This window comes from Suillus discolor (assembly GCF_016758755.1).
Source record: "Suillus discolor strain FC423 chromosome Unknown F5147scaffold_12, whole genome shotgun sequence".
Taxonomy (NCBI): Eukaryota; Fungi; Basidiomycota; class Agaricomycetes; order Boletales; family Suillaceae; genus Suillus; species Suillus discolor.
In genome coordinates, this window is record NW_024541259.1 from 169394 (window position 1) to 195316 (window position 25923).

At 47.3% G+C, this 25923-nt stretch overlaps 7 protein-coding genes across 7 annotated transcripts; 4 read left to right on the top strand and 3 right to left on the bottom strand.

Moving 5' to 3' along the window:
- Positions 1–1637: 1637 nt before the first annotated feature.
- On the bottom strand, positions 1638–4617 carry F5147DRAFT_744159 (uncharacterized protein; the record flags this gene model as incomplete). Its single annotated transcript, XM_041439660.1, has 9 exons — positions 1638–1660; positions 1717–1947; positions 2092–3301; positions 3359–3495; positions 3610–3724; positions 3767–3778; positions 3829–4146; positions 4198–4224; positions 4591–4617. 9 exons carry the CDS (start codon positions 4615–4617, stop codon positions 1638–1640), a joined length of 2100 nt encoding a protein of 699 aa, XP_041295838.1.
- A 1272-nt stretch (positions 4618–5889) lies between these two features.
- On the top strand, positions 5890–6772 carry F5147DRAFT_571379 (uncharacterized protein; the record flags this gene model as incomplete). Its single annotated transcript, XM_041431044.1, has 4 exons — positions 5890–6074; positions 6125–6323; positions 6372–6536; positions 6587–6772. Coding segments are annotated over 4 exons (735 nt in total), but the record flags the coding sequence as incomplete, so codon positions are not given.
- A 4236-nt stretch (positions 6773–11008) lies between these two features.
- On the top strand, positions 11009–13361 carry F5147DRAFT_751959 (major facilitator superfamily domain-containing protein; the record flags this gene model as incomplete). The annotated part of the gene is made up of 10 exons (XM_041440204.1): positions 11009–11037; positions 11427–11595; positions 11647–11677; positions 11727–11834; positions 11887–12000; positions 12056–12259; positions 12310–12460; positions 12517–12666; positions 12725–12943; positions 12998–13361. 10 exons carry the CDS (start codon positions 11009–11011, stop codon positions 13359–13361), a joined length of 1539 nt encoding a protein of 512 aa, XP_041295840.1.
- A 1330-nt stretch (positions 13362–14691) lies between these two features.
- Positions 14692–15992, bottom strand: F5147DRAFT_46462 (uncharacterized protein). Its single transcript, XM_041429912.1, has 7 exons — positions 15921–15992; positions 15805–15859; positions 15688–15747; positions 15498–15632; positions 15200–15440; positions 15095–15140; positions 14692–15038 (listed from the first exon to the last, which is right to left on the bottom strand). Exons 3-7 carry the CDS (start codon positions 15695–15697, stop codon positions 14835–14837), a joined length of 636 nt encoding a protein of 211 aa, XP_041295841.1. The 5' UTR covers positions 15698–15747; positions 15805–15859; positions 15921–15992; the 3' UTR covers positions 14692–14834.
- A 2551-nt stretch (positions 15993–18543) lies between these two features.
- F5147DRAFT_681019 (snare associated Golgi protein-domain-containing protein) lies at positions 18544–20739 on the top strand. The gene is made up of 8 exons (XM_041436343.1): positions 18544–19107; positions 19170–19275; positions 19331–19388; positions 19442–19551; positions 19603–19742; positions 19794–19919; positions 19974–20115; positions 20171–20739. The coding sequence occupies exons 1-8, from the start codon at positions 18561–18563 to the stop codon at positions 20448–20450; spliced, it is 1509 nt and encodes a 502-aa protein (XP_041295842.1). The 5' UTR covers positions 18544–18560; the 3' UTR covers positions 20451–20739.
- Positions 20740–21030: 291 nt separating this feature from the next.
- Positions 21031–24016, top strand: F5147DRAFT_681022 (kinase-like domain-containing protein). The gene is made up of 9 exons (XM_041436344.1): positions 21031–21405; positions 21460–21530; positions 21586–22227; positions 22283–22766; positions 22821–22886; positions 22939–23109; positions 23164–23238; positions 23294–23542; positions 23595–24016. Exons 1-9 carry the CDS (start codon positions 21403–21405, stop codon positions 23859–23861), a joined length of 2028 nt encoding a protein of 675 aa, XP_041295843.1. The 5' UTR covers positions 21031–21402; the 3' UTR covers positions 23862–24016.
- A 22-nt stretch (positions 24017–24038) lies between these two features.
- F5147DRAFT_650389 (uncharacterized protein) lies at positions 24039–25823 on the bottom strand (the record flags this gene model as incomplete). Its single annotated transcript, XM_041433449.1, has 4 exons — positions 24039–24275; positions 24304–25237; positions 25287–25445; positions 25498–25823. The coding sequence occupies 4 exons, from the start codon at positions 25821–25823 to the stop codon at positions 24039–24041; spliced, it is 1656 nt and encodes a 551-aa protein (XP_041295844.1).
- Between the last annotated feature and the right edge of the window lie 100 nt (positions 25824–25923).

Sequence of the window (25923 nt, forward strand, 5' to 3'; positions counted from 1 at the left end):
TGTTTTCTCCGCATCATTTCATAGGCTGCGCCCATTTTTTTTGGTGGTCCATTGAAATTCATGTGTCATGCCATTAAAATTCATTGGCCTAACCGCTAGATTTTATTGTTTTATCTATCATATTTCATAGTCACATATCATTGTTTACACCACTGAGTGCTCACACTGGCAATGAAATCTATGGTATTAGCCGAAACAATGAATACTCTTGCTGGTGGATTCAGTGTTACACACATTGAGGCTCATTGGTTCAGTGCTCGAACCACTGAAATTCATTGTTTCTACTTCCCACAGTGACTTCGAACCAAGAGGTGTGTGGATTAATCCGGCCAAACTTGGACATCTCAGCGCCTATAGTGTTGTGGGCAGAACAAATTCAAGGTAGTTCTGCCCAGAACTGGGGGCAGCTATGCCAGACTCAACAACCAATGGGCTTGAAGAACCCTTGCTTCCCTCATCACTGAAAATAGCTGTAGCCATTAAAGCCACCTTTCCGCCTGTGGGTTTCTTCATCAGGTGTTGCAGTGCCTCGCAACGAGTCTCAATTGTGGACAATTACTGCATTTTACGGCATTTGTGAGGTGTTCGAAAATGTTATTATTACGTCCGTCAATGCGGGAGTCCATACTGACATACATCTGGAAAATGCTTTTCGTGTGATAGTGCGGCCCTTCCCATATTGGCACCCATAGCGGTTGCCCACTACACTCAACTACCGCAAGCTATGGCAGGCTACAGTAGTCACATAGCGGCAACCTCCTACAATAGCCTCCCCATAGGATCTTTTCTTCAAGATAGCAAAAACCACCAGGGCCAGTCCACTATCACATTCAAACCACGCAATCTCTCAACCACCAAGTCACTCAACTCATTTTTCGACATGCTCAACCAGAGACAGTACTGACGCGCCAATGGCCAGCCACCTTCAAACTTGTCCGCTTTGCCAAGCGCATCGTCACACCGCAAATCCACAGCCGTTTCTCAGCACCACTGAACCGCAATCTCTCACATTTATCGTGCACTCCGTTGGAAATGAACCGATTGTAAGTCTCACTTGAACTTCATAATCTGATCCTGCTCCAAACTCAATACTACCATCCTGCAGACTTTGAATATCAATTTTAAGACAGAATACAGCACTCCCGTCGAGCTGAGCACAGTGCACAGCACATTACCTACAACCACTGTGCCTTCCAGCCCAGATGATTCCGAGACTGAGCCAGAGTCTGAGCCTGATGTTGCCAAGACACAGGATTTCACTGGAGTGTCTCCCATACTCCAACGACAACCAAATGAAGTGTCTACTCGGCGCTCTACAACTCAACCGCAGCCCAAGGTCAGTTGATAAAATGCCTCTAGGTGTTATCTTGCATTAACAACAATGGCCTGTCCAACACAGACAGATGAACATACAGTCAAGCGCATGCATACAGAAGACTATGGACTGAGTCGTGGAACAAGTTGGCGTCAATAGTGCAGGTTCGTTTTCTCAGCTTGTCATGTCATGGCACTGCAACTAACCTAGGACCAGAGATGCCGTGACATTGATGCCTCAATCACTGCAGGAGTTCGTGTTTGATAGATTTTATTATATCGAATTTTTTCTCCGTAGCTTCAATAAACAAAACATATGCATGTCAATGTACGGATTTATGTAGAACTGATCACACATAATATTGACATTATCTGCAGTCCAACTCGAATCTCTTGTGCAACCGAAGCTTGGCACTAGGTGGCAGCTGCGGATGATATGACTGATGGGGACAACTTCTGCATGTCGCTGATGCCTGCAGGTGGATCGAGATACGACAAACATGTCAAGATCAGGATCAGGTTCTCGCAAAGGTGTCATCCATTCAATGTATGCGAGAGGGCCTCGCAAACGTTCCTCGTCCGGATAATATGTTGGAACCTTGAAGACTGATAGTACTTGAGCAACACGAAGACCTGGAACATGTACTAATCAGTCAGTGTGAGCACGAGAAATTACCTGATGCTCACCTTGTAAACATGTACCATCAGTGAAAGCATTAGCTTCCATGGTACGAACAAATGCAAACTCAAGACATGCAGGCCGTGCCAGTCTTCTACCTGCATGTGCAATTGGTGGCGAGACATGCACAATATTTTTAAGCTTGCGTGAACTGACTTCGGCGATGGCAGGTAATTCAAAGGCCAGGCGAGAGAATAGGTCAAAGGTGTCAAAGGATTTTGGGACATAAAGGATGCCAAGAGTGCGAATGTAGGTTGTTAATGCTTGGAGAAAAAGTGATGCATGCTGGTCACTGATTATTTTGGAGGCTGGGATTCTGCGAAGATGAGGAGGATGGGTGGTAGGAATGTGGATCATTGAAGTACGAGAAAATGAAGTGGTGTTTCGCTCTGACAGATTTGCATCAGTCTCGGATGCAACGTCACGGTCTACATCAAATAGTGGTGAGTTTTCAATGACAACTTCACCATCCTGTTCATCTCCTTCAGTCTCCAACTCCAATCCACACTCTGCACAGTCCTTTGGCCCTGATTCCAATGATTTCAAGGTACGAGCTTTATACCAGTCCAAGTATGTGCTGAACCTGTCAACAGCCTCTTGACGCCATAGCCAAACTGTCATCTGCGCAATGTAGTCCTTCTTGTTTCCTGCGCGGTAAGCCTCCTTCGCATAATCAATGTGTAGCCGTTCTGGTGATTCAGTATTAAAACCATCTGCAGACCCGAACCGTCGAATCAATTCCACATAATGTTGCATTGAGTGGATCTTTGGGATGTTAAAGTGAGTAGCTTTTCTGCCACCCATCTCAATAAAGACATCCTTGTGTGCATGGAACTCCTCAAGTGCATGTGCGAGTGCCTGGAGCGAGTGGTCTGTGTGAGATTGAAGGGAAGAATAGTAAATGAAATCTGTGACTGCGCACACAGTTCGGATGATACGCAGATCGACTCCTCCTGATATGAGCCCTATAAAAACTTTTTCCATCTCTTTGTGCTCCTTTCCTGTCCATTGTGATACTGATGAGATGCCGTTTTTGAAGTGCCTCAATCCATGGTGCGATGTCATTGTTTTGAACCGGTCATCCACCTCATTCTCCCCCATAATCCGTGTAGTCCATTGAACGAGGTGATCTTTGAACACACCCTTGTGCAACTGATGCAACAGGTCAGGTGTAAATGCCTGGAAGATATCTGTGTGCGGGAGTGTGGCCCAAAAGGGAGGAAATATCGGTCGAAGGCCCAGATTTTTAAACTCCTTTGTCAGCTCTGGAGAAGGTGCGTTTTCATTCTGAGCAAGCATGGCAATGGTCTCATTGACATTTCATCTGGGGAATTCTTGGTGCAATCCACGCTCGCTGTGGTGAACCTTGCATAACGGGCATCGATTTTCCATGCAGCATGCAACCAAGCACTGCTCTGGATAATCAGCTATGTAGGCAGCAAGTATGGGCCAGACACGGCGAATAGCACCATCTCCGCAGGTCATATCTTCACCTTTTCGGCCTGCGCATGCCATAGTTGCCAAGATTCATGTCAGGCATGCATGAAACAAGCGGTACTTGGCGAGTGGTCTAGCTTTATCTGAAAAGCAATCGAAGTGGCCTACAGGAAGGTAACCAAGCAAGACTGTCGCATGTGATGAAACCTGCCGCCGTACATCTTTTGAGATGTTCCCAATTGTAAGATACACAGGCCATGCAGCCTTATCACCATGAAACTGCGAGAGCTGAGTCTTGTCTGATGACAAAGTGACAGGTGCAATTGTTCACCCAACAGGCACCCGTTCCTTGGTTATTCGTGAGTAATGCTGGCTGTGTCGAATGAACCTCTCCTTACCTGCATATTCCACCACCAGTCCGCTGTCCACATCTCATCGATAACTCGTGATTTACCTTCTGGTCCAGTATAACTATGTTCAGGTGCGTAAGACATGCTGTCTTTGAAGCATGGGTTGCCAATGAGATCCCGAATGCATTCCACAGGGTCACGGAACCATAATTCAACATCTTCCGTCTGTGGTTCACCCTCATCGTTGGTGATGTCACCAGTGAGTGTCATCGCTTCACATTGCCAATCGATGCCTGCTGGTAGCTCATCAATAGCTGAGAGCAGAGCATTTTTGTTGTGGAAAGATGGCTGGACCCTCCCTTGTACCTATGCAATAGGTAAGTCCACCTTTCCTTCGTATTATTGATGCTGACGCACCACATTGAGCTTGAGGAATTCCTCAGCCTGATTATGGCCAACATTCTTGATGAGCCATTTTGCCAGGCACCACTCATCCTCATCTGCGAACGGTCCCCATATCTCACTCCCTCGCAAGACTTGGTCATCATGTATGGTCTCAAAAGTCGTTTTTGCATTACCCAAGACTGCGCCAGCTTTGTTCATATCCGGAAAGCCCTCTGACCATATATCCCCCTTCCAGAACTCATCCACTACTTCCTGCACTCGTGAATGCTGGCTCAAAGCAACCACAGGCACATCTTGATCCTCATCTAACCCCTGCATGATGGTATCCGAGTTGCCTGTATAGTCCTACTGGTCTGAATTGCTGACGTCTGTTGTATGTGAAAAGTCTTCCAGTTGAGTGTGCACTTGCGATGCTGATGCATTATCTGTCATGGCTGTAATCTGCCTCCGAGATTTCCAGAGTTTTGTCCAGGCATGATCGTGTTTGTGACGACAGGCAGGGGCCTGAGCTTGGTGTCTTCGTATGGCACCATGGTCTCCGAAAGGCATACTGCAGAATGAACATTTTGGCATTGCAGAAGGTGAGTCTGTTATGTGGTCAAACTTAGCAGCGGTAGAAGATTTATTGTACTTGCTGTCAATCACATTTTTTAAGTCCCGATGTGTTGGAAATTTTCACCTCATTTGTGACGAGCTATCACGATCCCTGTTAATCCTGACTCAGACACCCTCTCTGCTGCAGACTTCAACTTCAACCAACCTGAACAGTTAGGCCGTGGTAGTCGTCAAATCAAGCAGACTCCTTGATCACTCCCATTTCGTATGTTGGTCAAATAGTGATGAACGGTCTCTAATGTTTGATCTAGGTGCAGATATTGCAGAAAAAATGCGACGGAGGCAGGCAACAGCAGCAACCCCTCAAAATCGGAGTCAGTATCTAGCTGGGACTGATACAACAACATATGGGTATGATCAAAATGCTCCTGAGGTTAATCCTGGCACATGGCCTGCTCCAAATCAGACCTCGGCATGGCAGCACCAAATGCAGCCACAGACGTCATATGTTGGCCCCACTCCACAGACTCCTATTCAAAATGGTGGCTATACTCATTTTGGCGCTGTTGAACAGACTCCTGTTTCAAATAGAAGTACTACTGCGCAACCTGAGGTTCGTGATGATATTAAGTTCGTGACCGCTGACTGAGTGCTATATGATAGTCGAGTGAATTTGGAGACTTCGAAGACCAAGACACTGGCCACAATCAACACGAGCGAGTAGCAGCCCAGGATGAGAATCTGTTTCAAATCAATATTCCTGCTGCAAATGCCATGGTAATGTCACCTGCTGGCTTGCCTTGGGAAGTGTGTTAAACTACCCTTGAACTACAGATCACCTCACATCCAATTGTCTTGCCACAACCACGTCGCAATCTCATTCGTCGCCGTCAATTGGGAGGCACCCCAACACCTAGGAATCGCTCTAATGGTGTCAATACTGATCAGCGAGCACAGTCTGTGTTATCGATGGCATCAACCAATATCCAAGGCAATTATAGCCTGTCTCGACAGTCTACCGAATCCTCAATCAGTACTGATCAAGAGAATGTACCTTTTGGAAGTGACAGGGAAGGACTTGGACTCACAGACGACGACATCGAGTTACAGCCACCACCACCAAAGAAAGTGAAGAACACCAGGGTATGAAGTGCCCGCAACATCGAGAAAAAAAGGAAGCATGTTCTCGAACTTAGTTATTTACATTTCAAGCTCAACATCGCTACTAATCAACCATTCACAGATGTTGTGGGTGAACTTGATGTTCATGCTGCAGATGCCTGGCAAAAGGCCTGTGACGAGCTGTGCATTGACATGGAAATTGATCCAATTGAGTTTGGATTGGTAAGTTTCGCTTTGAATTGAAGATTTGTACTTACTTTAGCCAACAGATCAAAGATTGTGTCACTCAGGTTCGCGGACAGGTGAAAGACATTGCACGCTCACTAGTAATGAAGACCTATGGATTTGTGAGCATTGAAGATTGCGAAGATGAGGAAGGGGACGATGAAATAAAACTCACACAGCAAGCAAATTGTGAACTATACAAGAAGCTCAAGACCAAATCAACATTTGCCTACCTGGTATGTTTCCTCCTCGTTCAATTTCGCAGTTCTGAAGCATGTTTGCAGGACCCAAACGACAAAACAATCCCAAACAGCCTGTACCGCAACAAGATCACCAGCAAGATCATCAATAAGCAATTTTTTTCAGATGCACATGCAGATGGTGTGAAGTATCCTCAATACTTCACAGACGGCATTCCCCTCAAACTCATTGCATTTGTCCTCACTGCAGTGCGTAATGGTGGCTTGTTTTCATGCTGATAGACTCACAATTGAGCCAGGTTGAACTAGCATTGGACGAGTGGCATACAGGCCAGTTTGAAAAGGTGGAATTCAAAGGGAAGAAGTATGAAAAAGTGTACAACCGTCATTTGGACGACCTTCAATGCTGGAAGACCTTCACCAAAGAACGAGGGGATCCTCTTGCACAGAAGCTGCAGAACAGTCTGCTGGAGAGAGCGAGGTGAGATTTGCCGTCCAATTGACAGACTCGTTGGACCTCATGGCATTGTGTCCAGATCATATGCTGGTGTCGCTGTCCATGCCCCACAACTTGATACATCAGAGGGACTGTCATTTTTAGACTTTATGGCTAACCAAGGTTGATTACTACTTGCTCATGATTCTGGTAGTACAATGATATCATTTTTGGTGCTCATGCAATGCGTGATTGAGTCGTGGCTGTGCCATCATTTGAACAGTGACGCGGACGACCCGGTCCTGCAATAGTGCCCACTATGAGCAGCTATGAGCCTAGTCAACAATGATTCAATTGAGTTACCGTGGTGACACAGTAGCACCAGTGTAGCAGAGGCCTGGAATATAGCAGGTCAGTAGGGAGGACATTGCTACTCAGTTACAACCACTAACCGAGCTACATAGAGCTACAGAACAATACATAGGCACGCTACATTTTCCAGATGTACTTACATTCATTTAGTCAGTCCGAGGTGTGTAATAGCGAAGCTACCAGGATAACCCCTAAAGTGGGGGTCAGTCACTTTTGGCAGTTACACTATAGTAGGTGACAGATTCACCCCGAAAGACACTCTCAAGTTTGTATCTTCATGTCTCACCACGGGTCCAGTTCTAGAGATACATCTCCACTCATGGTTAGTGGGAGAAAGGTTTTGTCACATGTAAAGATTTTTGAGTCTGCAGTTTCTACCGTCTATGATATTGTGAGCGGCCCCCGTATGCACGCTGAGATGCTCTTGATACTCGAGCAGGGTGAAATTCGTTCACTGTGACAACCGAGCACTCGGCAGCGAAATACTTACATGTCCGAGTCGTCTTGTCAACCACAGTGCACGAAGGCGAGAGTGGAAATACGACTCACTGTTGTTACGTCGACTGTTGGTCGGCGTGTGCGAACTAGGATGGGTCTTCTCAGCGACGACTCGAGTGAGTCTACTGAAGCTGAACGTGGTCTGGCCTTGACGGAACGTCAAGGATTCCTCCGGCGATCTCGGTAAGACGGCGCTCGTCGAGATGCAGGGCTAGCGGATACGTGCTAAGTCGTATGGGGGCGACTTAGAAGTGCGGTCTCACACAAGGAAGCTGGTAGGCTTAGATGAGCAAGTTCTGGGGATGAACCTAGTAGATTAAAGTAAAGTCTAAGTACAATAATCTGTGTCTACTTATAGGGAAGTACTACAAGTATTCTAGCTCAGTCTGTAATCAATAGTATATCGTAAATCTATGATAGCCAGACATGAGGGTCAGATAAGATACATGAGGCTTAACCTCTGATCAAGCATGCTGTGCCAAGGGCAGCTGCGCATAGGTACAGGGAGCGCCAAGCGCGCTCCGGATCTTCATGAAGCGACATGCGGCGTGCATGCGCTGATCTAGGGTGACCATGAGGCGTACAGCCTCCATGGATCAGGTACAAGGCCGTCTAGGCCAGGGGCGGGGTCATAGCGCCAGGGGCGGGGTCACAGCGGTCCAGACCACTGTCTTTCTAGGCGCGGGCGGCGCACCGCCGCGTGGGGAGTCTAGCAGAGCGGGGGCAGGCATAGGGAGAGCTGGGGCTCTAGTAGGTGTTACAGATCCCTGTAACAACTGTAGCATCAGAGACACTCAAGTGAGATCTACCATGCCGGTAAGCCACCGTGACGGAGGTAGATGAAAACTACTCATACTCACCCACCGGCCAGAGGGTACTTCCATGCACGTAGTGCCAGGGCAGCAAACTTGATGGTAGTTGCAATAGGTGGGACATTTACTTTCATCACTGACCACTGGTGTGGACACTGCCAACTTGAAAGCAGCAACAACAACGAGGATGAAGGGGAGACACATTATCTGTGAGATGTGATATGAGACTTCAAAAACAAAGCTGAAGGGATGGTAGGAAGACAGCTTGCTTTTATATCCTGCCAGTGGATAATCTTTTGTGCATCCGAAATACTCCTTCAGACAGATGTCAATTGCATTGCCAGCAGACCTCAGGGTTGATTTGCTCTATCTTCGATAATCTATTGGCGGCAGAATACTAGGAAATGCTGATGATATGTATTTCCAACCCATTGTTGCATACAGCCTGCGACAGGTGACATGACAATCAGGCCTGGAAGTGGGCTCAGGAGTCTCATGGATACTGACACTAAACTGGATACCAGGAGATCAGCGCTGGGATCTTGAGATTGCGATGATCTTGTCTGAGAGACATTGAAACATTGCTTGCTGAACTTTTCTCGAGAGATCATATTCGAGTGGACACCTGTGACAGAGATATGATATATGAGCGATTCAAGAACGAGGCTCAAGATGAAGTTAAACACATGCTCGGTGAGAGTCGTCTTGGATCGCCTATACTGGGCGATATTCACGGAAGCATACACATGCTGAGGCAACATTATCGACAACAGAAGATAGTGGGCAAACTGCGATTGTGGTTCGTTGAACCTTAAAAGCTTAACGTTTGAACGCTGAGACAGGGTCCATGAGCACTCGACATTCGGTAATCTACCAAAATAGATGTAAACATACACAGATGCCGCAGATAGTGAACTCGATCAGCGCAATCGACCATGCTGCAAGCGCGGCAAGCTAAAGACGAGCCCCCCACTGAGTCACGGGAAAAGTATGAGTGATCTAAGCGTGAGACATGCATCAACAAGGAATAGCGAAGTATGAAGGAAAATATCAGGCCACTGCCAAAAAACTGATTCGGGTTCCGAAAAGAAAGCCGTCCTCATGGCTGTAGCATTCTCGGCTGAACAAAAATAAAGGAATTATTAGAAATTTTGTGTTCATGAGTGCTCATAGGACGTGTACTCATCAGAAATTCTATAACGTGCGTTAATGCCGGTGTACAAAGTGTCTCACAAATGTCACGGTTCGAGGACATCGCATCTAGTGTTCGTGGTAAAAGAGTCAGCCGGTTCTATGACAAGTTACAGGGAATCACTGAATCAGATTATCGATCACAGCGAAATATGTTCCAAACTTCCAGTAACCTTCGTCACCTTTTAAGTTATGGCTTTCTCTGAGTCGATGTGACTTAGAGCAAGTGCACCTCCTTACCTGTAGCGTAGAAAGACTTTTCAGTTATACAGCTTGTACCAGATGGACAGTCATTTACGATCGTGTAATGCCTGCCGCTGCACTCGCCGGACGGCTTGTCTTATCTTTCATAATCAACAATTTCAATCCGAGGCGAGAAGGTCGACGACAAATCTGGATGCGAATACTGCCCAGCAGTAGTCCTGCAAACACCGTCCAGATGGTCTTCGCATCCAGGGTCGTGACAACTAATTCCAAAACTACCTTATTCACAAGTGTAAAACTCGAAGCATCAATGTCGAACTAGAAGTGAATTTTGCGCACCTCAAACTCAGATAATCATAATCTTGCAGGTCCTGAATCTATATCACTTGGTGAGATCGACGCGGCCTTGGCGCTACTGGAACGTGAGCAAGAAACCATGGAACGGCCAGTCGGTGTACGATGAACGTTTGAACAACGACTAGCTACTACTATGTATTAGTAAGACCTTAGTAATAACACTAGGACCTCTGACACCTCAGATGCCCCTATCAGCAACATACAAGCCCCTGACCTCGCAACAGGAATGGGTGCCGGTTGACGGAAATGAAGTGTTGGAAGGCTAATTTGAAGAAGTGGAGCATATTGACCGACCGTTTCGCCAGTTCTGCTAGTCGTGCCGGCTTGCAAACAATTCTACCTCAGCACTAGTACCGACAGCCACTGGGATTCCTGTCTTTTCATTCCAAACTTCCATTGGTCTGCACTCGTGGATTTAAGTTTTATATGATATCTCGCTCGTAGATCTCTGGAGGCTGGGCCGCCTTCTGTCAAAGTGCGCCACAGTCCCAAACTCGTGTTTGTCCTGAAGGCTGCAGCGATGAGTAGCAGAGTGATTTTCCCTCCTTATCGCGGTGGCCGTACGGTTGGAAATGCAGAGTCGTTTTGTACATGCGAGGTGGTGATGTGATCAAGACACAATTCCGCGCTGTTGAGGTGAATACTGTAACTCGCGCTTGTTTCTGTGATACTGATAGTGCAACAAGGGAACAAAAAACTTGAGTCAAAGGCAACGGTAAGTACGATAGCTCATGCTAAAGTAACCTACACTCATCATGAAATAAATCTGCGCATGAATTCCGTTTGTGTAGCTGAACTACAATATTTGCCATCATAAGCTACATCATGGTCGGGTATACGAATTCCCTGTGATGGTGCGAGAATTTCCCGGAGCCACACCGTAAGTCAAACATGATGCCAGTCGCACATTCTTTTCCCTACGCATACAGACAGAGGCTGCCAGAATCTTGAAATCTCTCCAAAGATAGTCCACATAAACTTATACACATTCGTGTGTTCACAGAGCACATACTAATCGAGATCTTCCGAGTCGCTGGTGCTTCGATCCGTCATGCGTCTGATTCACGTTGGTTATAGAGATGCCTCTTATAATGTGAGGCCATTCATCCATTTTGACAGAGAAAGTTTCCAACCTTCCCCTCGTCAGCTGGTTGCTCCTGAACTGACGGCTTCAGTATCTTGTTTATAATTTTCTGGTGCAATGCTGCCTCCCTCCCCGGCTCAAACGGTGGTCGCTCATGAACCCCACATTTATTCTCGTACTCGCAGAGTGATCTTACTGTTCCTGTTCTGTCTAGCTCAGTTCTTAGACTCCTTCAATAATTCAGCTCTCTTCTCCGCGATCCCTGCACTTGAAGTATCCATGGGTATGACTGAAAGTCAGTCCACTTGGATCATCAGTGGATTCCAGTTGACCTTTGCATCTTTTCTGCTCATCGTGCGTGCTCATCCCATCGATTCTGATCTTGCACTTCAACGCATTGTTTAGAGCGGCCGGATTAGCGACGTATACAACCCAAGTCAGTACTATGCCGTACCTGTCAGATAGTCACATTAATGGGCTCACAGAAACTGCGTTCGTTGGGGGTGTATCTGGTCTCGCTGTCATCTCGCTGTGCGCTGGATTTGTCAATGATACCATTCCGCTCATCGTTCTCAGAGCGTTGACTGGAATAGGTAAACATTTTTGCCAGTCCGATGGTTTTGGCTGACGAAAATCGCTTCTCAGCTTCTTCAATGACAATCCCTTCTGCCCTAACACTCCTGGTCAACGTATTTCCCGATCCCCTTGAACAAGCTCGCGCAATAGGGCTATTCGGAGGCTGCGGCTGCGTCGCTAACGGTGAGGATTTTGACTAGCTGATTATCCATGACTAACTTCATGGTCCCCTCCACAGTCCTTGGTCTCATGATTGGTGCAATGTTCGTTGAATGGACATCTTACCATTTCGTGTTCTGGTTTGTAACCATCGTGGCTACGCCAGCCGCTCTGGCCTGTGTCTTCATCATACCCCCAGAAATTTCAAACACCAAAGGCAATCTTGAGCCTGCAGCAGCGAAATGGAAAAGTCTTGACTTACTCGGCATAACCATCCTAACTGGTTTGAATTTTCAGCATGCTCCGCTTCGCATTGCTCACGAGCTCCGACAGCTGCCTTGATTTTGTTCATCTTCGCCGTGACATCCGGATCCACTGATGGCTGGGCATCCGTAATGGTGCTGGTCCCGCTAATCATTTCAATATTGATGGTGATCGGGTTTTTCTGCTGGGAAACAATCATACCTGCGGACAAAGCTGCAATGTATGATATCAGAGACGCTTACATCGACTACCTACCATTGACTGATCTTGTACCAGACCGCCCCGGACGTGGTTTTACCACAATTTCTCCGTTCTTTTTGGCGTCGCGCTCTTCCCATTCCTTTGGTGGAGCACAGTGTTCAGTATTTTTACCACCCTGTGGCAGAATGTATTTGAGTGGTCGGCGATATCATCGGCTGTACACATGTAAGGTCTTCACTGTCATTCCAAGTTACCCGTTATCAAGACTATTTTTACTTACCAGGCTCCCGATCGGTGTCGCGGCCTTCGCGATAAGTTTCACCGGACCACTTTCTCGTATGTTTAGTCCGAAATGGATTATTCTCACTGGTTTGTCCTTTTGCATGGTCGCGACCGTATTGCTGGCGCTTGGCGGGGGAAAGTCTGAGGAATATTGGCCATATATATTCCCAGCTTTTTTTGTAGGAAGTGCAGGGGCCATGCTGGCGTATACGCATACAAAGTAAGTCCAAATTGTCGTGGTTTTACGAACGCGTCCTAATTGCTGTAATTACAGCATTGCTATCTTTCAAGCCGCACCATCGTCCATGGCAGGCACAGTCGGTGCCATCTTTAACGGTGCTCTTCAATTTGGATCAGCAATTGGCCTCGCTGGTGTCAGCTCGATAGAGACATCCGTGGAGGCCAAGCATGGGGGCTCGCATGAATATAACGGACGAGCCGCAACATTTTGGTTCCTCTTTGCAATTATGTCTATCGAATTCATTTCAGTATCAATATTTTATGACCGCAGTACGGACCACAGACCCCAACCAAAACACGGCGACCCCGGAAATCCTGCTCGACGGAGCACGGACTCTGACGAAAAGATTAACGACACCATAATCGAAAAAGCTGACCTAGCGGATCTGCCGGTGTAGGGTCTTTCTTTTAATGACCGTTCCTTTAGACGACCATTTCCGTTGATGACACATTTCTTCTTACTATTTTCCCGTTGACGACCTATATACCGTGACGATCTGCAGCGTAGACGTGTCTTTTTATTTCATTATTAGAGTAGGGTAGACTTCATGCTGCTATACCCGCTACCCATCTGGCCATAGGTATATCAGTAGACTGTATTACATATGTGAGAGACATACGATTGATGCTCCAATCACAGATAGGATTTGACGCCGAACTTGGGTTGACCCGGGTTGGATGTTGTCGGGTGAAAGCAGGTGGCCATAATTTCCAGGACTATTACTTGGTTACTGCTTTCAGCCAGCAGACGCAGTTGCCTTCGACCCTTTCGCCAGTCTCTGAGCAATGACAATGAGTTCTGCCCATCTAGCCCAGTCATCAACTTACCGCAAACTTAGAATGAATCCAGTGTTTCCCTCGACAGTAGACTACCATCTCGGTGGAGGAGAGACACCTGCACAGAGATCTAGCATAATGTTATAGGCGTGTGGAGTGCTGGGCCCTTTTTGACCTCCATTCTGACTTCATCGATGATATTGGCATGGTAGAGGTCCGATACTGAAGTGGATGAGGATGTCGCTTGTGTTTGCACCGTAGAGGACGGATTCAAGGGTTGGAAGGAGGATGACGTGGACTGCGGGGCGGTGGTCTGCAAGTAGGAATTGGTTCGAGTAGAACATGAGAACCCACGAAAAGACGGGTGTTGCAGGTATAAAGAATTGAGAAGCAGTGAGTAGGACGATTGCGTACAAGGTTGGTGTTGCTGTTTTGAAGGGAAATAGAGAGACTTGCACGAGCCTGAGAGTGAGCCAGAAGAGAGCAGAAAGTATGTGAAGGATGCCAATCGAAGTTTGAAGGTGAGTTTGTTCACTGTCACAGATGAAAAAGACTTGTCAAATCTTTTCACCACGGCCAGCCACAAGCCGATTCGCTGCGAGTCGTCCCATATGGTGAGAGGATGAATCTCATGGCAAAAAATCATTCTAAACATTGTCGGTCATCTTCATAAATAACAGAATGCGCTACGTCCCGCATGCACTGATCGCAAGACATAAGTTTTGTTTATGTGTGGCTGGGCAGGTAACGTGACCGAAGGAGAACAAAGAAGCGAGATAGACTCGGAAGAGCAGGAGAAGAGCCACTAACCATTATCATCATATCAAGCGCCTGCAGAAGGCCTTGACCGTTCTCGTGCAAGTCGGAGCCATTGTCCAGAGTAAATGATACATAAAGAACCAGCCGTACATAAACACAGCACCTAGAGTAGGTAATGTCCAATATGGGGTCCCGTCCTAACGGATCCACGATAAATAAGGATAAGGCAGTACATAGTTTTCCCAAACCTAATTCAATCCTTCAAATCACCAAATAAATACCACAACAAGAGTCCGAAATAACTGGGGTTGACGTTGATCATTTGGATCGCGGTGCTAAATATCTCCACCAGTTGACACATCCCCGCCAGCCTGGAAATGAATGGTCGTCATGCCCGTTCCCTCGTCAGACCTGGCCACGAGCCCGGCGTGATATTCGCGAATGCTGAGGATGAGTCGCGGTCCCAGCACAAACATCTGCAACTCCTGGGCAATTTGGAAAACACCGGAATAGTTTTGCCCAGATTCAGTCCATGGTAACTGTAGAAACGATGGTGAGCGAACAGACACAGATGCTTGGCGGCACGTTGGCGCACATATGTAAACAGTGAGATTAGGCTGAAGCAAAGTACAACGAGAAATCTAACATATGCAGAACTTTCAGCGAAGCAAGATAATAACATTCAAATCACCGAACTTACCCAACAAAGTAAAATGTATGACTTTTGGTTAATACCATAAAACAGTCACCAATGGTCGGTCCTGTCGGCGAATATCGCAGCTCTCGAAAGTGTTTTACGACAATCCGGACTGCAAGAACGAAGGCGAGGATCTCCCATATAGCGGTGGACATCAAACGAACACTCTCAACTTGCATATTCATCGGCTGCCCTTCGTCAAAATATGTGGGATAACACATATGGTGGCCAGAAAAATCATCTAGTATTTGTCCATGAGTCTTATGTGCCTGAAGGTTTCATCGATGAAATTAAAACTTATCCACTGAGACAAAGTTACCTGTGATTGCTGTAAAACAGACGGAAGAGATTGTGGAAGCCAGTAAGACTATAACGAGAAAGACGAGCATCTTTTTGGATCGTCCATACATCGCATGTATCCGAATCATCATTATGACTTGTATAATATTTCAGTCAAGTCAGTCTCAGTGAGGCACTGCAGATGAGCTCACTGCCCAGCATAGCATTGACGACGACAGGCGTCCATATCAATATGAAGTAAAAAATTAGGCCTGAAAACCAAATTTACTTATGTGCATTCATAGACTCGATGCCTTAAATGAACGTACAGCTGTTGCAGTCGTTATGTTCAACATAACAAGGAACGGAAAATATCACTCACTCCTGTGTGGGAGTGCAGTTAATAAATGAATTGGAATGGGAGGCATCGGTACAGAATACTCACTGCGTCTGTCATCGAGATTGGGAGATACGCTACATGCCGCCAGTTAGAATAAACGAGCTCATTGTATCTTGGGATACATACATAATACGATGATCCTAATCGTAAGATGTGGTTTGTTAGTACAGTGCAATATCGACTTGTTAGTCTCGCTAACTTACACAGAGTATGGTATTCCGATGTAGCGCACCTAGCACATGTTGTAGTCAACTCAGTGCAACATGTCAACTAACAACGTACACATATATAAAGAATGGTCATGAAGGACCAGGGTCGCCTCTGCTCCGAATCAACTCATTATCCAGTTTGCTTCTGATACACTAGTAGGACTCCGCTTACCCAGACCAATTCGAACTGTTGAAGCATTCTTAGTGGAACAGCTGCGACGATGACACTGTAACTAACCTCTTGTCCGAATGTTAATGCTTGAATGGCGTATATATGTTAATGTTATGATACCCTCGGAAAGTATTATTTCGCTCACCCCAATCGTAAACCACAGCAACAGAAGACACAGCTGCAAAACCGGCCAGTGAGTGAGACGTCATCATCTTCATCCCATTTGCTCTTTACCGACCTGCAAAATAGGGGAAAAGATCAAGGGGAATGGTATACGGCTCGTAAGCAAGATCGTGGTTAACTATGTTCATGTCCGGATGGGGTGTATGGAGTTAGCGCAAACACACCATCCAGCGCCTTTATAACGGTCAGTCTGGATAACTGCTTCTTGAGTGAGAATCCTGATTGATCACATCAACTGTTATCGATGGAACGATCAGAACGAAGAAGCAGATCAGGAGCCCTCGATCAAACTAAAGTGCATTTGGGAATTTTGGATTTACATACTAAATGATCGGTGAGGTAATATGTTCCAAGATTGCATCACACTTGCCTTCGCAAGTAAGGTTATACGTGGCAGATGTGCACACCTAATGCACTAGCACAGTAGGGTATCGATCGACTGGACGCTTGTAATACCTAGAACAGAACTCCTCAGTGGAATCAGCCAAATGTGCAACTGCTGGCTGGCTTGATGTCGATGAGTCGCACGAATCATGCGGAGCTTCGTAATACGACCGCACTGCTGTTGATGCGGATGTACGTTCATGACGTGAGTCCTTTCTTCATGCTTTGATGATCAAGAACAACGGTGTGATGTGTATTGTGCTGTTCAGATATATTAGTACTTGGGCCCATGAGACAATGATGTAAGGAAACGGAAATGAATTACATGCACCAGAGATAAGGACTGGCAGTGTGCTCATCGGACGATTCGGACCTGCGACCTGTTACTAATACCAACAAGGATATCCCCTTGTCATGATAACGTAGTGACATACCAGCATGAGATACTACGAGTTGAGAGAATGGGTAAGGAAAAAACATTCGACCCGCTGCTCATTACTCCAGAGCTGAGAACCAGGTACTCCAGGACCGTACCAGCAATATTGCCTTCAGATGCACGTGAGGCCAAGAATGCACATAGTAAGCTTGAAGTTGATGTAACTTGAGGGATGCGAGAGCATTGAACAGGGTGTACAGTGTGCACATTCGATTCTACATACCGTGACCGTCAGTAACATGATCATCTAGTGAGCTTTCAACAGGCGTAAATTGGAGAGTGATAGCTAGAACATTGGTTGCGGAAAACGCCACCGTAATATTCCCAGGGTGTTTAGGTGTATAACTCGATTGTAACTCGATGTGGGCGGTTGGAAGTTCGTACGTTGCGAGTCAATCAGATTTACCTTGGTTCAAAAGTAAACTCGACCCAATACAGACTTGAGTTTACTTTCACCTTTCTCCACCGCGTCAATGCCCACAGCCCAACGATATCCATCTTTTGGAAAGACGGCATCTTCCCAACTGGACCTTCGAGTCAACACTTCAGAAGTTCATGCTTATGCATTTGAAACACCGAGCATCAGCCGTCTAGCCGTTGTCTTTAGTCTAGCAAGTTCCAATGCTAGTCCATGCCATTCTACATTTCAATCCGACTGTAGGAGACGCGTTAGTCTTCGATTTGGAGTCATGTCATAGACGCAGCTGAGCTACCTTGAATTCCGAGTAGGCCTTCTGATATGCCAGGTACCACGTTTGGCATCTAGACTCTGGACCCTTGGACCAGTATATAGCGCCTCGAGGTGCCCGAGCTGTGTGGGCATGTATGCATTACCCTGCACGAGAGTATAGCCCTCCTTGCACTCAAGCTAACACTACCAACATCTCATTTTCCTCTGAGCTGTCTGCTGCAGTTCGAGTTGGTTGACCAACTCGAGTAAATTTATCATCATGAATTTCAAGAGATATGCAGAAGAGTCCCAAAGCAAACCTGTGTCAGGCAACGTGGCTTTTCATGCGGTTTGTCATGGCCCAACCAAACTTCCAGTACTCATATTTACTGAATATATGTTCCAGGATGATGATGAGATTCAGGATATTGTCATATTTGGAGCGACGGGCTCAGGAAAGAGCTCCCTTATCAACATACTCTTAGAAAGCGAAGAAGCGCCAGCGTCAAACGATGCAATTGGCTGCACATCGATGAACAACGGTTACCTTTTCTCAATCGACGAGAGGAAATATAGAATATGGGATACTCCCGGCCTCAACGAAGGCTCCGAGGGACTCGTCTCTGCGAAAATGGCTCTCGGAAACCTGAAGTCTTTCGTCAAAGAACTCGTGCGCGACAAAAATCGTGTTCCTCTCTTCATCCTTTGCATCGAAGGATCACTGGATGTGAAGGCCCAGCTGCGTCATTACAATAATGTCAAGTCTACCATCGGTGCTGCCCTCTTTGCCATCGTAGTCACGGGTATGGACAGGTGCTCGTCAAGGCCTTGGAGCGAGTGGTGGGGCGAGCATTGGGAGGTTTTGCAATCGTTCGGTGTGGCCAGCGTAAACCATGCATGCGTTTGTACATTGTTGGATGGTGATGAGCTGGCTGGTTCTCGGGATGAGCTCATCGAGCTCATTAGGAGAGCTATCCTCCGTCGATCTTCCAAATTTATGCCTGCGAGAATCCGAGTCCAGCGCAATAATGAGGAAATTCATGGACGCCGCGACACAGACCCGCTTGTCCCAAAAAGGCAACCCGGCTCGAGTCTCAGCGACGCAGGGTTTGAAGAGGCTTTCTTCGACTGGAAGGGGCTTTTGATCTGGAAACGACCATGGACATGGCGCAGAATAGGTGTGCATTCAATATAGTCTGTCCTACAGTTCAGTCTTATGGAATGATCCGCATTGCTCCAGTAACTTGCGTTTGCCTTGTCGCCATCATCGTCCTGGTTTCCCTTTTTGTGGTCTTCCATGATCGGATAGTGCACGCTTTACAGCCTACAGTGGAGAAGATTCATGAGTGGGTCTATTTCACGTTGAAGCATGTTGATTCCCTATTTTACCGAACTGCATAGCTTGAAATTCGGATGGCTCATCCCAATTGCGATATTCTTTGTAATATCATTCCCTCCGGTGAGTGTATTTTCATATTGAATTGCCTCGTTGACTGTAATTTACGCTCTCAGTTGTTTGGCCACGAGATATTGGCCATCCTCTGTGGGCTTGTTTGGGGCGCTATGATTGGTTTTGCCATCACCGCAACTGGCACTTTCATAGGTGAAGTCGCCAACTTCTAGTGAGTTTTACTCGATACTTTCTATGATAAACCCTGAACATATTTCTCAAGCACTTTCAAACATTTCTGCCAAGCTCGCGGAGATAAGTTGCAAAAAGACAGTGTCATGTATGCCGCCCTGTGCAAGGTGATCCGTGAACGCGGTTTCAAAGTCGCGTTGGTCGCGCGTTACAGTGCTATTCCAGGGCACCGTAAGTTTCTATTATACGCATACGTCATTCGTTAATATTTGCTATTCTCAGTGACGACAGCCATATTCTCAGTGTGTGGAATGGGGATATCTACATTCATGCTGGCGGCTGTACTCTCTCTTCCGAAACAATTCATTACTGTTTACATTGGTGCGATGCTTGAGAGTGACCCAAAGCGTGAGTCGTTACCTGTTTTGTCCATTATGTCGCACCTGCTCACATACTTCACAGCATCTACCGGTTCCACTAGGAAGATTATTGCTGATGTAGTTGGTGCTATCACACTTCTGGTGACTGTTGTTGCAATGTGGTATATCAACAAGGCAGTAAGCAAAGTGAAGCCACGAGTCATACAGGAGCGTCAAAAGTCCCGGTCAGTGCCTCTTCATACAAAGAGGCGCTTGACCACTTACGACTTCACGTTGCAGCTATCATGATGTCATTGCAGACGATGCCTCGCAAGGGAATTCCTCCGCCTTCGACGATATGTCCGACGATGCTCGTGACAACATGTCGCCGTGTGAGGCCCTCAATAATGAAAGACATTCTGAAGATGCACGCGGTCATGTGGGCTCCATGCCACTGACCCGTACCCCTACGCTTCCATGCACGCCAGATACCCTGGAAGGTCAACACTATAGGTTCAACGCCTTCTCTGATGATCCGTTCTACGGCCTCTCCACGTCGCGATTGGTCCCGAGACCATGATGACATCATGTGCTACGCGGGGTTCGTCTGTCTTCTGTGGCTCGGATGGAGGGTCCTCCGTAATAGCACCACTGCACAATCGATTAAGCGGGCGCTCCGTTGATGACTTCCCCAACACACGCTGTCGTACAGCATTAAGCCTTAGCGAGCACGTTTTTTGATATTTTTCTTCCAAGTATGGAGTATGCGGCCACCGTGTGTATGTGCTATTATGCATGATTTACTACAAGTTTACTAGCTCAATTTTCATTCATAACTGTCTGATGACGTCTACACAACCTGGTGACGGTGGTATTTCTGAATCACAAAGTTCAAATCTGGTTTGGTACTCAGTACTCAATTTCAAAAAAAAGTTGTTATGGGAGAGAAGGACCACTTCGCCCATAAGAAACTTGAAGTACTAGGTATAGCTTTGTGTGCCCTGGGAGCTTCAGGGACTTCCGAGGAGTTCTGATGAACTTGGCTGAACTGGTTTTTCCACATCAATATCGGAACCCAAGTAATGGTTGAGCTTCCGGTACTAGCCGGTGCTCCACTTAGGCTGTACGTAATAACCATCAGTTTTAGCTAGAAAGTTGACGGTGACTCTCTTGAGTAAGTGCCACGTCGAATGGCACCGCATACTATTCCCCGCATTTTGTGTCAAGATCATGGTCACGCGTAATTTCCTACTCAGCGCCCATGCCGCATAGCTGAGGGCTCACGTCAAGACGTTTATTTAAATATGACACACTCCACCATGCACAGCGATACTTCTCTTGCACTTATTCGCCCACAAGAGACGGTCTGGGACGGTCCACGGTTGACTCGACGGCCGTTTACCTTGAAGAGTCTGTCTGCAGCCCTTACACAAACCTGGCTGTTTGTGTGGACAACCTCCAACCTTTGGGACACCTTGTCACTAGTAGGCGGTTGAGTGATTCCTGTAAAATTCCCTGACTAGCATAGTTCAATGGTACGGTGTGCACCTTTCTCACTGATGGGAGATGTGATGATCTCTTTGATACAGATCCCCAATGAAACTATCGGAGTGACACCTTACGTTCCCCAGTTCTTCTGGCGGTTTTGGTTGTCTGATGCGTGAGTGATTCATCAATGACCCCAAGTTTGTCGTTAACAGGAGATACATACATAGCGATCCATTGAAGCACACCCTCGACGATCACCGCGTCCATACATATGACATCTACGACAACGAGCTCACTGAAACGCGTCGTGTTCCCGAGCAAGTTCAGACAATCTTCCATAATTTTGACATCCCATCTTTGGATGAAGGTTGCCGGTCTGTCTTGCGCACCGCGGAACAGGCCTTCACCCGTCTGGAAAACGAAGTGGAGCGGATCCTTAGTGAATTGATATCAAAGATCCGCTCTTCACACTCTGGGGAATCACGACCGGACACGAGGCTCGAGCTGCCGATTTCAAGACACTCCCGAGACGCATTGCTCCGGTTCTTCGTATTCTTACGGTATCGAAACAGTGACAAGTACGCGAAGACGGTTGCCAGCTTGACGACACGTGTCATCACTGGCAGTGGTGCGGTCGTTAACGCTAGACATGCATGGCATCGGGTTCGGAGACGTGCTACGTTGGGGGGTTTCCATGCTTTCCTGCAGCACGAGAACAACGACAAGAAGGTGTTCCGTCACTTTGAGGGTCTTGACTGCTGGAGGTTCTGCGATGCCGAGATCTGTATAGGTCTGGCGTCCGAAGGTCAACAGTTTGTGCTCCCTGATTCATGCTTCGCCACCCTCGATGAGGAGTTTGCTGGGGATCCGTGAGTCTAAGAAACCGTTATATATCAGGCCATGTTGAACACATGGCTTCACTAGCTCATCGGCTCATCTGCTATTCCCAATCATGCCTACCATTGCTCTCTACGTGCTCGGCACACAACGCGAGGAGCCTCAGCCGCATGGTTCAAGCGTAGGAAACCAAGTTATGGGAGCCGCTGCTGCTTGGATTGACGTCGACATTGAGTCACCGGCCGACGTGCACCTTCGTAACGCTTCCCTTCTCCAACGACACCCAGCCCGGTTGTACTTCTCTTCCCTCACTTCTATCACCCAAGCTATTGCGCATTACGATAGCTTCCGTTGGGTGACCGAGCACCTGGACTACTCGCGGCTGAAGCAACGTGCTAGGCAAAAGGCAACGTTAGAGCAATTAACGAAGACCCTGGTCGTGAAAGGCAGCGTGTTACTTGTTGACCTCACAGACGAGGTTGAAAAAGTAGGCGACGCACCTGTATCTGGCGGTTCCTTCGCCGACGTTTGGAAGGGAGTCTGGACACATTCCCACTATGGGACACGACCAGTAAGAAGCATTTTGTCTTCTTCCCAATTCAGTATCTTAGTAGTGGATTGATAGGTCGCACTCAAATACCTTCGCCAGTACATGCACGTGACAGACGAAATCAAGGAGAAGCTGATGCTGGTGCGTGCACATCTCCAAATCCGTTTACTCGTGCATTAATGAAGCATGACAGCGACTTAAATCAGAGGTTGTTGCCTGGCACCGCCTGCGTCACTCAAATATTGCGCAGCTCTATGGCGTTGCCCAGTCTCCTAACTCCATAGCCATGGTCTCCCCTTGGTGCAATAACGGTACATTGACACGTTATCTGGAAATGAATCCCGAAGCAGATCGATTTGCATTAGTAAGTCAGGCGATATACAGGTGACACAGTACCCCCTTACACGAGGTGTAACAGATCCAGCAAATAGCTTCGGCAGTCAGCTATTTGCACAATTGCCAGCCAGTCGTTATCCACCGCGACCTCAAAGGCGTAAGTTTGTCTTCATTCATGCTCTTCGGACTTGACATTTACGCTTTGGATCTAGTCCAATATCCTTATCGGCGACGATGGTCAAGCTCTCTTGACAGACTTTGGTTTGTCAAATGTCATCGAGGAGGTCCTTGAATCCGAGCCCAGCATGCGGAACAGTCGTTTCGCAACATCGCTCTTCGCTGGTTCAACTCGTTGGATGGCGCCTGAACTCATCGAAGCGCTCACCAATGATGATGATGCTCAGCCGCCTCCGATATCCACTAGCAGCGACGTATACGCTTTTGCATGCGTTTGTCTCGAGGTTGGCTCGTCCATCTGTCTGTTTGTCTCCGTCCGTTGACAACGTTCTGCAGGTTGCAACCGGATCACTTCCTTTCTCGCATAGGAGTAACGATACTGCAGTCATCTTCGACATCATGAGGGGCGTGAAACCCTCCCGTGGATGCACTCCCATGAAACTCCAGCTTCCGGAGAAGGAGGTGGACCACTTCCGGAAACTCCTTGATAGGTGTTGGAGCCCAGTACCGTTCTTGCGACCCACCATGACCCAAATCAAACAAGAGCTCGCAGCTATTTCAGGTTGCTGCATGTATTCTTCCGAATCATCACGTCATGCATGATACAATATCCCTCAATTATTTGCACGCATTATATATTAGCACATGTACAACATCACACACGTATTATTTGCACCTGGAAGTTCAGAATAACAAGACATAGCACTCACCCTTGTACCACTATTGTACACTACAATCTCGAAGTGTTTCACGTCCTCGCTTCACTTGTCATAAAATCCTTCATAATCCCACCCCTCCTCGCGCTGGACCCTCTCTCATCCAACCAAGCGTGTGCGCAGTAAGCATAGCCACGCGAAGGAACAACGTTCCATCCAACTTTCCAAGTCCCATGTCGCGCTCAGCATCTTCGAGCTTACTGTTATCTGTGGCTACGCTCGCTTCTTTGCGGGTGGCTGAACCATCCCTGTCCTCGCAAGCCAGTACAATGATGCAAAATGCGTCGAGTGCCCGCTGCACCTTGCACAAATGCTCGTTAGGGATGCACGAGCGTAGTCTGTATTATGGATAACCAGGAATTTGGCGTCCGCGCTTCAGGAGAATTCTTGTCGGGAAGTGTGTTCTCGAAAGGTGAAGGCTGCGGACCCGGGATGACGTCCAGACCACTAGAAGGCAAAAGCCGTGATGTGTCACTATAAAACTTGGTGATATCGAGGGTGGGGCGTCCCCGCGACAAGTAGCGCGCCAGGCTCACTGCGAAGAAGGAACGCAGCAGCAAGGCTTGGGCACGGGGGTTTTGATAGAGCGAAGTTACGAGGGACGGGAGGAAAAGGGTGGAAGTGGCAAGGTGCATCAAGAAGAAATCAGCGCTGAATGTATCCTTAGCCATGCCCCCTACTCCATAAATTATCGAGTTGAACCAAGCAAGTTCCTCTACCGCTTTTGCGACGCCCTCCTTATTTGCTACATCGAATTCCCACATTTCAGCGTACGCTCGAAGTGCCTCGTCGTAAGATGAGACGGTCATCGTAAGCATGTCTAAATCGTCCATCATTTTGACGTGCTCGAATCGTTCATCCTTAGCGACAAGTGCGAGAATTGATAGGGCATGCATGGTTCCAGATTTCAAAGGAGAACTGAAATCCGAAGGTGGAAGAAGTGCATGCATCTTCGCAGGATGTATAGCAGTCATAGCCAGACCTTTCTGCAGGTAAGAACCAGCACAATGCGTGAAATAAATGTTAACTCTACCTTCTGCTGACATGCCTAGCAATCCAAACTCTGCGCCATAACCGGCGTGAATCAGAGGGTGGAGCAATCCACCAATGAAGCGAGACAGCATCTCCGGATTACCATCACCTTCCGGAGGTGGTTCTGCTAGGTAATTGGCAGAAGGAGCAAATACATATTCCTCAAAGGTGCGAGCAAACCCTTTCTTCCCGAGTTCAAGGGCAAAAAAATCCGAGTAAGCTGAATAAAAGCTTGGACAAATTCAGTAATTAACAAACGATGCTGTTGAACATCACTCACCGTTCGTCGCCAAGGTGCTCATTGAAATTATGGCGTGTGATACGGCTTGGTGAGTCAAACGCAGGCCGCTGATACACGCAATGAGTTTCATAAGCAGAAAATATGATCTTGGCGCTTGCGCCCATCGCCCAGATCGCGAGAAGATGATGGGCCGCATGGCTTCACACGAAGTTAGTGTCCAACATACATATACGCTTGGAACGGAGCGCACTTATGAAATCCCTTGTAATTGAAGAATATATGCCACCTCGAATGATTGTCCTCTAACACTTTCAAAAGCATCTTGGTGCTGTCTGCGTCTATTCCTGGCCAGCGCTGGGGGCATACGGAAGATAGAGGCGGTTGCGGGGTCTGGAACAAAAGAGGTGACACATTGTGCTTTGACTCAGGCTTGGAAGGGAACGAAAACGCTTCCGCTGCCTCAGGAGAATATTGCGCTAGACCGTGAGCATGCATATGTCCAACTGGGTGTTGGAAAGGTTCGTCACCAGGTCGATGGAATGGTCTGTTAGCGGTAGTGTCGAGTTCTGAGGACATCGTAGTTAGTGCTAGAAACGGAAAAGGGGCTTATATAGCTAGTTGGTGTCATCGGTGACGTTTTGACTTTGACTCACGTGACCAGTGATGCGGCCAGGTT

Bases quoted from the DNA above. Each gene is read 5' to 3' on its own strand.
- F5147DRAFT_46462 (XM_041429912.1), bottom strand. The intron at 15,441-15,497 runs ATAAGTTTTAAT...ATGGACAAATAC, and splicing joins AGGTAACTTTGTCTCAGTGG to TAGATGATTTTTCTGGCCAC. The intron at 15,141-15,199 runs GTAAGTTCGGTG...TGCATATGTTAG, and splicing joins CATACATTTTACTTTGTTGG to ATTTCTCGTTGTACTTTGCT.
- F5147DRAFT_681019 (XM_041436343.1), top strand. From the start codon at position 18,561: ATGGCTCTCGGAAACCTGAAGTCTTTCGTCAAAGAACTCGTGCGCGAC. The intron at 19,920-19,973 runs GTGAGTCGTTAC...CATACTTCACAG, and splicing joins GCTTGAGAGTGACCCAAAGC to CATCTACCGGTTCCACTAGG. The intron at 20,116-20,170 runs GTCAGTGCCTCT...TTCACGTTGCAG, and splicing joins CAGGAGCGTCAAAAGTCCCG to CTATCATGATGTCATTGCAG.
- F5147DRAFT_681022 (XM_041436344.1), top strand. The intron at 22,767-22,820 runs GTAAGAAGCATT...GTGGATTGATAG, and splicing joins CCCACTATGGGACACGACCA to GTCGCACTCAAATACCTTCG. The intron at 23,110-23,163 runs GTAAGTCAGGCG...GAGGTGTAACAG, and splicing joins AAGCAGATCGATTTGCATTA to ATCCAGCAAATAGCTTCGGC.